Source organism: Chlorocebus sabaeus, chromosome 7 (assembly GCF_047675955.1).
Source record: "Chlorocebus sabaeus isolate Y175 chromosome 7, mChlSab1.0.hap1, whole genome shotgun sequence".
Taxonomy (NCBI): Eukaryota; Metazoa; Chordata; class Mammalia; order Primates; family Cercopithecidae; genus Chlorocebus; species Chlorocebus sabaeus.
In genome coordinates, this window is record NC_132910.1 from 21,276,817 (window position 1) to 21,286,532 (window position 9,716).

Sequence of the window (9,716 nt, forward strand, 5' to 3'; positions counted from 1 at the left end):
ATTTCCTGGTGAGATCTCCAAGATAAATTAATTGCAAACTGTGTCCCTGGGGAGCTAAATGAGTTGACATTTACTTTCAGATATTTTAGTTAGAAGTCAATTAACTGTTGAATAGTATCTGCTAGTATATATATATATTTTGGCTTTAGTGATATTCATGTTAAGTCATACAGACAATAGTTAAATAGCAGGGCCAACTATTCTGTTAAGGGTCTTCCTAGACAGACTAAAAAAGCAATGTATTCTTTTGTTTCTCTCTAAAAGAAGAAAAATATAATTTAAAAATATACTGCATATTTTCTAAAACAATAAATTTATAGTATTAATATTCATAGGGTCAATCAAAATGAAGCTTCTCCTTTGGGCCTGCATTGTATGTGTTGCTTTTGCAAGGAAGGTAAGTAAATGGACCTCCAAAATTGTAACAATTGTATAACCATTAGATAATTGTTGATAGGGATTTGTGCTTATGATAAAGTTACTATAATGTTTATACTAAAGCAGCAAAGAGACATAGATGGACATGAGGTTTGTAGTGTCAGACTTTTCAAAGGAAAACTTAAAAATTAAAATAATAAAGTTGTAATATATGAAAATAGTTAAACAGCAAGGAAAGGAGGTGAGTTCAGAAATGTAGGAGGCTGGAGGTGGAAAAATTATAGAAAAGCAGGATCCCATGTAGATTATCTTAACAGAGTTTATCTCTTCAAATTATAGAATGCTGGAGTGGGCTTCCTGTGGCTGTGAAGTGCCATTGCTGGAGGTATTTATGTACAGACATTAGGGATACTTGATGGAATAGAAGTAAATGCACATCATACCTTTAGTGGAATATAAAGTAATATAGTGCAATGTAATGGCCTTCAGTGTAATGTAAGTAGATGAAATTCTAGTGTAAAACAAATCTGATGCAAATTCTTAATCCTAGCCAGTGAATATGCTAAATATTATCTTTTTTTAAATGGAGAAAATAATAACACCTACACCATAAAATTGTTTTAAAGATTTTATAAGATAATTATATAAAGTGCTTAGCAGAGTACCTCGGGTATGGTAGAAACTCAACTGCTACATGATACTATTTACAATTGATGTTATTCCCATGCCGTCCAAATGTTAAACTATTGTTTTTGTTCCCTAAAATTAGATAAATTAAGCTCCAATTATTAAAATAACAAATGATGGTTTTCCTTTACTGCTTTTTATTTTTATTCTGTAGTTCATAATCTGTGGTCAATTCACAAACCATATTGAAGCTTCATTGGAAAAACAAATGGATATATGGTCCTTCTGGTATTGTGATGAGGTGGCAAAGACCACTGTTTTTTGGGGGTTTGTTTTTTTTTGTTTTGTTTTGTTTTTTTTTTTTTTGAGACAGAGTTCCGCTCTGTCGCCCAGGCTGGAGTGCAGTGGCGCGATCTCGGCTCACTGCAAACTCAGCCTTCGGGTTCACACCACTCTCCTGCCTCAGCCTCCCAAGTAGCCCGACTAATTTTTTGTATTTTTAGTAGAGATGGGGTTTCACCTTGTTAGCCAGGATGGTCTCGATCTTCTGACATTGTGATCTGCCCGCCTTGGCCTCCCAAAGTGCTGGGTTTACAGGCATGAGCCACTGTGCCCAGCGCAAAGAACACTCTTTACCACACGGATGCGCGCGCGCACACACACACACACACACACACACACACACAACGGACAAAACCTGGGAGGTAAAAAGTGAATAGCAAAATCAGATATATGAATGAGAGCTGAATGATCTTTCAGATAATAAAGATTTATGTACATGGTGAATATTACAAACCAAAATCCATCCAGCCAAAGTAAAATTCCCTGAGGAAATTGTTTAAGTCAAAACTATATAATGATAATGATGATGATTATTAAAAACATTCATACCAGTGACTCAAATGTCAAGAAAATTAACTATAAGTATTGTTAAACTTTGCAAATTTTTCAGCAATATGGAAATGTGGGTACAGATGTTTTCAAATACATAACCACATTAAAATATATTTTCCTTTCTTTTAGAGGCGGTTCCCCTTCAATGATGAGGTAAAACTTTTTTTTTCTTTACATGCAAGTATATTTGTTTTGATCTTAAAATATATTTTACATTTTAAAACTCTCTGATTCCTTTACAATGAAATTTAATGACTGCTATTGCTCTTAAAATAATAGTGCTATTAAACTTCTGATTTGATAGAAAATTTTATGGAATATGTTTGTGCTCAACATATTTAGCAAAAGGTCTTTAGTCTTTTTAATGAGCAGAAGCATTAAGTGCACTCCCTTTGCAGCGTAAGAAAATTTTTGCTATGACAAGGTTTTCCCCTCATGCCTCTAAAATACATTATCAATATGTCCTAAGTTTACTTGAACAAACTTAGTGATGAATCTGGAGATGCTCTGTCTGCATGAAGGGTTAGAGCAAAAGAAAGCATGAAGTAGTGGGCCAGCCATGTATTCAGGTGTGTGTCTTCAAGCTAGGAACCACTAGCGGGACGAGTGTGTCCCAATGAGTTAGATGATTTCTCTGCAGGAAATACCCATAAATTATCCCTATGAGACCAAAGCACATACTGAGTAACTGACGTTAGATTTTTTTTCAGTTCTTTGTTACTTGTGCCTCAATTTCTGGTAATGGAAGAGTACTAAGAAAATTACACTTATACCCATCCACAAATATGCCATAAATCAACATGACACACTAGCAAAGAAAGCCCAAGAGACATAATCTGTGATGTGCACACTTTTGACCAACAATGATCAGACATATAACAAAGGAGTGGAAATCTTTTGAAAATAGTGTTTTAAAATAGAAACTGTGTTAGAACTTATTTTGAATTTCTTATGAGTTAATATTTAAGTCTGCAGATTCTAGGGTTCTATTATCCACAATACAAATAATTGATATTTGCCTCTATGAACACCTGGGGACATACATACATTAATTATGTATGTATATCATACCTCAAGGGTCTCTGGCAATATGACTCGTGAGAAAATATTAACTCAGTAATTCAGGAAACCTACCTAAAATTGGAAAAAAATTAAATATTAATTAAGACGTTTGACTGGCTGGGGAATGTAGCATCCCAGACACAAGAAGGAAGAAACCTTGACTGTTTTTCCAGTATGTAGGATCCCAATACCTAGTACAGAGACAGCACAGAGAAGGTATTTATTTTATACTTTAAAAAATAAATCATAGAACTTCCATCAAGAAAGGTATTTGAGATATCCTTAAAATATCTCAAAGACCCTGAAGAACAACCTACATTTATTGGGAAACTTCTCAGTATTGTATATTATTATATATAACAATAATATTATATACAATAACATTAACAACATCGACATCCAGTCTGCTCACCGTCTTATTTATTTATTTATTTATTTATTTATTTATTTATTTTTTTAAGACAGAGTCTCACTCTGTTGCCAGACTGGAGTGCAGTGGTGTGACCTTAGCTCACTGCAACCTCCGGCTCCCAGATTCAAGCAATTCTCCTGTTTCTGCCTCCCGAGTAGCTGGGACTACAGGTGCCCACCACCACACCCAGTCACTTTTTTGTATTTTTAGTAGAGATGGAGTTTCACCCTGTTGGCCAGGATGGTCTCGATCTCTTGACCTCGTGATCCTCCTGCCTCAGCCTCCCAATCTGCTCACCCTCTTAATGAAAATTTAAGATGCACAGTGTTAAAGGAAGGGAAGCATTGATAAAGAGAGGTAGGAAGTTGAGAAAGATAAGTCTGGAATATGGGACACCTGGAAGAGGAATAACGAACCAGAGGCTTCCGTGGACACTTTAGAGACCCAGAGAGTGCTGAGGGCAGTGGGAAAGACAATGGAGGATGCAGAGAAGAAGGCCTGGAGCTACTAATCTCATAATCCTCTATCAATCCTAAAAGTGTGAGTGCTTTCCTTCTATCTTTGTCCTGGCCTAGGTTAGCATATTCTGTGGACTATAACACTCTTATTTGCTTAAACACAAAATATTTCCTCTTCAGTTGGAGTTAATTCAATTTTCTTAAGAGATTATTACTTCTTACTTCAAAAATATGGAAATACACTAGCCTTAAGAAAGAGAAGAGATTGGAATTCTTTCAAAATATCATTACTTATCATATATCATCACAGTTGTACTGTAAGTAATATATAGACAGGACAAATACAATCAACTTCGACTTCCTTGTTTCTCCTTTAGGATTACAATGACTATCATCACCCACTTCATCCATCTCTGAATATTCCTTATGGCATACGGAATTTGCCACCTCCTCTTTACTATCCCCCAGTGAATACAGTCCCCAGTTACCCTGGGAATACTTACACTGACACCCGGTTACCTCTGTATCCCTGGATTCTAACTGCTCCTGGATTCCGCTATTTCTATCACATCCCTGGTTTTCCCTTCGCTACTCGGTTGAATGTTCCTCCGCTCCCTCCTAGGGATTTCCCCTTTGTCCCTCCTTCAAGGATTTTTTCAGCAGCTGCAGCACCCGCTGCCCCACCTATTGCAGCTGAGCCTGCTGCAGCTGCACCTCCTACAGCCACACATGTAGCAGCTGATCCTGCTGCAGAGGCCCCTGTTGCAGCTAAGCTTGCTGCAGAGGCACTTATTGGAGCTGAGCCCGCTGCAGAGGCACCTGTTGGAGCCGAGCCCGCTGCAGAGGCACCTGTTGCAGCCGAGACTGCTGCAGAGGCACCTGTTGCAGCCGAGACTGCTGCAGAGGCGCCTGTTGGAGCTGAGCCCGCTGCAGATTCACCTTCACCAGCTGAGCCTGCTACAGCCAAGCCTGCTGCCCCAGAACCTCACCCGTCTCCCTCTCTTCACCAGGTAGGTTGCTTATATCTTACCGCTATAAAGTATGAGAAATGAGATTTGTAGAACGGAAAAAAAAAAAAAAAAAAACACTCCCCAAGCAAACCTATATCAACTTAGATATTTTGAACAGCTTTATTGAGATACAATTGACATATACCACAAACTACACATATTGAAAATGTATACTTAGATATGTTTTGACATATGTATACACTCATGAAAAGAATTACCAGGATGGGGAATGTATCTGCCACAGTCAAAAGTTTCCTCCTGTTTCTCTGTAATCCCACATTCCCCATCCTCCCATCTCTGGACTGTTTTTTGTCGCAACAAATTGGTTTGCATTTTCTAGAATGTTATGTAAGTGGAATAATATTGTACGTACTCTTGTGTCAGACATCATTCACTTTAATAGATTTATCCATGAAGTTGTGTTTACTAACAGTTTGGTTCTGTGCAGATTATTATTTTATTATACAGGTACACCATAATTTATGTACCCATTCATCTGTTAAACAGATTTTAGCTTCCAAACTGGATGCATTTATTTACTTATTGCATTCTATAATGGCTTAAACATCCAGTACAATGTCAAATAAAAGTGATTAGATGGATATCCCTGCTCTGTTCCTAATATTAGGGGAAAGCATTAAGATTTTTAACTTATCTTTACACACACGCATGCACATGTATATGTATCTACATACCCTCCTCCTCCTGGGGCCATGTATACATTGTACACACATATTGTTATATCTATAACATACACCATGTGTACATAATGTGTATATGTAGTATACACATATGTGTGTGTATGTACATACATATTCATGAGTTTTATTCTGGAATGCTATTAGGTTAGTATGCTTTTACACTTTATTAAACAGGAACAGATAAATGTTTTTACCCAAGGCTAATTTTTCCTTTATTGAGATCAAACCATTCTGAGTGCTCAAACTTATGTCCTGTGAATTTTGTGGTTTTTCACTCTGGCTGGGGGGATGAAGAACTTTTTCCTGCCCTATGTTAGTACCAATTGTTGTTCTATTCTGTCCTTTCAGGTAGTTCTCTACCTGACCTCAGGTAGTATCTTCATATAATTAATCAATACTCAGTTGAAATGTGAGGGTATCTTGTTTTAAAAAAAAATCAACTTTTATTTTAGACACAGGGGTTACATGGGATACATATGCAGATTTGTTACATGGGGATATGTTGTGATGCAGAGGTTTAGAGAATGAATCCCTTCTCCATGGTAGTGAGCACACTAGCCAAGAGGTAGTTTCATAACCCAGCCCTAACCACCACCTTCTAGTAGGCCACAGTGTTCATTGTTCCTATATTTATGTATATGTGTGCTCAATGCTTAGCTCCCATTTATAAGTGAGAACACACGTTATCTAGATCTTTGTATCTACATCTTTGTGCCCTGTTTTCCCATCAGGTACTCTGCCTGTAAATGTCAGCTCTCTTGACCTTCCTGGAGTCCCAGCTCCATCTACTTAACTCAGAGAATCTGCTGGGACACACACTCTCTCTCTCTGTCTCTCTCTCTCTCTGTGTCTGTGTGTGTGTGTGTGTGTGTGTGTGTTGTGTGTGTGTGTTTTCTCTTGCACCAAGCTGTGGAAACTCACTCCAGGCAGTATGGTAGGACAATCATAGAGAACAACTACCTTGCTTCCTGTCTTTTAGTGATCACTGTTTTACACAGCCTGATAGATCTTGAAAAATTGTTCCTTTTCATTTTTCTTCTCATGTTTGCACATTATTTTTGTTTTGAGCAAGAGAGTAAATGCAGTTTCTATTATTCATCTTGAACTTTAGCAAAGTTTACTAAACTTTTAGAAAAACAATTGTTCTCAGACAAAAAAAATTTAAGAAGCACCTAGTCCCTAAATTTTAGCAGATATGACCCAAGGAATTAGACTATTTTACCAAAGGGAAACCATGAATCTGAAATACATAGAAGATACACTGAACCCTGGCAAGAGGCTAAAAACAAATGGAAGTTTAAATCCACCAATGAATTATTTATGCAGCATATTGCCACCACTTGGAAAGCTCTAGTAGTTGTTTCCTGGGAGATAAGAACTCTTTTTCTTTTAAGATATTCACGAGTGGGTTACATTCAATGGTGTTTGCAGCTTCTCTAGAAAGGTATGATGAGCGAGGCTTGTTCTCCAATGCTTCACATATTAAACATGTTCATTCAGTAGATTTGACACAAGCACTTTCCATCTGCCGGAGTATTATGGATACTGTATATATATACCTGTAGCTCAGGGTTCACATGAGAGTAGAAGGAAATGATAGAAAGTGATGATAAAAAGAAATAGAACCTGATAAGAAGGGACCTTGAAAACACTACTCAATACTTTGGACTTTATCCTGTAGCCAAAGCAATTTATTAGAGACCTTCACTGAAAGGAGTAATTCAACCAGTTCTCTGTTTCAGAAAGCTAAATCTAGTAGCAGTATAGAATATTTTAAACATGTATAAGAAGAGATCAGCAGAACACAACTTCTTAGAGAAGAAAGATTATTTAGAAAAGATAAGCCCAATACTATGAAATAAAGTACATTTGATTATTTGATTATGAAAAGATCTTTTTTTATGTTTTCTAGGCAAATCAGTGAAATTCTCTAGAAGAGTACCATGGGTTCATTTCTGTAAGTCATATGTGATAATATAATTTAGAAATTACAGATAAAGAGGTTAAATCACATAATCAGAAGCTACCTTGGAATGTATTATGTTTTTTACTACATGAAAATGAGAAAGTGGAGCTTAGAGAAGCACTGGTAGTTTGTGCCTCCGAAACTTTCAAACTATTAACTGACGTCTTGTGTAAAGAATTTAGGCTACGTTTGAACAACTAGTGAATTCCTCCTTAAATTGATCCAAATTGATTATGACTTGAAGATTCTAAATTAACAGTAGTTAATATAGGTAAAAACCTTTAACATGGGAGAAGAGGGTAGGACTCTACATGGAAAGAGGCATTGTTTACATTCTCACAGGTTGTTCTGTATGCTAACCCTTCAGCCACCATCCTACCCCATATTAAGAATTACTGTTTTAGAAAACAAACAATTTAGACCTGAAGTCTCCCTGTCCCCACATTGTACCACCCAAAGGCACAAACAAACAGCTCAACTGGACTCACTGTGTCTTAGTCATCTGATCAGGGGATAAGCAAGAAATTTGGCCATCTTAATTTCAGGTTCTCATCCTTCATCCTTTCTCAAAGGTGTTCCAATTTTAATGTTTACCAGAAAGGTAAATGACAAGGCTTTGACTGTCAGCCAAATCAAAGTTATTTCTGAGGTGACATCATTAGCTAAAGTAGAATTGAAAAGCAAATGTGATGGTAGTTATTGTTGTTGGTGATACCTCTTTACAGCAGCCATTGCCAAAGAAACTAAAAGATATCCATTTTTAGTTAAACCCTGACTATTGCTATATTGTTTGGTTTTCATTTATTTTACTTTTATGTAAAATGAACAATTGGCTAGTGAGTTAGTTCAAGATATTAGATACACATAATAGTTTCATACATTCTGTAGTCATTTGTATTTAGTATTTTGCCATATAAATTACCCAATTCACAACAGGTAAAGAAAAACAAATATTACCTCTTGGGAAAAGTCTATTAAGGCAAAGAAGGAACTTCACATCATTTGATATCAGGAGATAGTGTTGATCTGAAACCAGCACCCACACAGTAAACATCCTGTGTAATACATACAGGCAGTCAAATAAATTATAACATTGAATTCATATTACATTTTTAAATGAATTGTTATGAGAATGCATTATTAATTGTTACAGGTAATTATTACAACAATTGTTACACATAATTGTTGCAAGAATGCGCAATATCTACAAGAAAACAAAAGAAAACAAGATGAGTCTCTTAAAAGTATATTTTATTTGTAGCATGAATTTGTAGAAAATCATTCAATACAGTCTTTTTAAAATAACATTAAAATCATAAATCAAGAAAAATAATTGTGCTTTAAGTGGGAGTCATTTGGTCATTTTATTATACTAAACTAACATGTTGTTTTCTTCTTTCAGATACTGATGCAGAAATCAGTGAAATCTACAAAAATTTTCTTTCTTTTCCAAAGACTATTTCATTCTGTTGTATTCAGAGTATTCATCTCACTACATTGATTTGTTTGTGATGATTTTTCCTTGGACTTAATTTATATTGAAATAACATTGATAATTCAGTAAATAAAATAGATAATTTAGACTAATGGTGATAAGGTCTAAATGAAAACTACTCTAGGGAGGACTGAAATGGCAATCATTCAGCCTAGTCTGGAGTCCAATTATACAACTACTATAGGATGATGTTAGTATTGGTTTTGAATGTAATAGGTTTTTTTCCTAAACAAGCATATTTTGTAGTCAAGGATCTTTTTGTCACAAAACAGTAAAGCATCTGTGTTTAACCTATGGTAAACAACATGTTAAGGAACTATGCTATCCATGACTTAATGGGCAGTTCAAATGCGACATTTATAGTTTTTCATCTCTTTTATGCCAGCACACAATCAATTCATCACCAATTGTCGTTTGATCTACTTCACAAAATATACCCCCAATTCCTAATACTTCTAACCTACTCCGCTGCATCTAGCCAACTCTAGCTATTGTTACCCTTCTTTTTTTTTTTTTTTTTTTTTTTTTTTTTTGCGAAGTCTCACACTGTCGCCCGGCTGGAGTGCAGCGGCACCAACTCCGCTCACTGCAACCTCCATCCACCTCCCGGGGTTCAAGTGATTTTCCTGCTTCAGCCTCCCAAGTAGCCGGGACTATAGGCACGTGACACCACGCCCGGCTAATTTTTTTTTTTTTTTTTTTTTTTTTTTTTT

The 9,716-nt window shown here is 36.1% G+C and overlaps 1 protein-coding gene across 1 annotated transcript; it reads left to right on the plus strand.

The window, feature by feature from the left end:
- Positions 1-346: 346 nt before the first annotated feature.
- On the plus strand, positions 347-9,490 carry PRR27 (proline rich 27). Its single transcript, XM_073017798.1, has 4 exons — positions 347-397; positions 4,209-4,841; positions 7,455-7,499; positions 8,911-9,490. The coding sequence occupies exons 1-3, from the start codon at positions 347-349 to the stop codon at positions 7,464-7,466; spliced, it is 696 nt and encodes a 231-aa protein (XP_072873899.1). The 3' UTR covers positions 7,467-7,499; positions 8,911-9,490.
- Positions 9,491-9,716: the final 226 nt, after the last annotated feature.

Coding starts and splice junctions, on each gene's coding strand:
- PRR27 (XM_073017798.1), top strand. CDS start 347: ATGAAGCTTCTCCTTTGGGCCTGCATTGTATGTGTTGCTTTTGCAAGG. Junction 398..4,208: donor GTGTTGCTTTTGCAAGGAAG/GTAAGTAAATGG, acceptor TTTCTCCTTTAG/GATTACAATGACTATCATCA.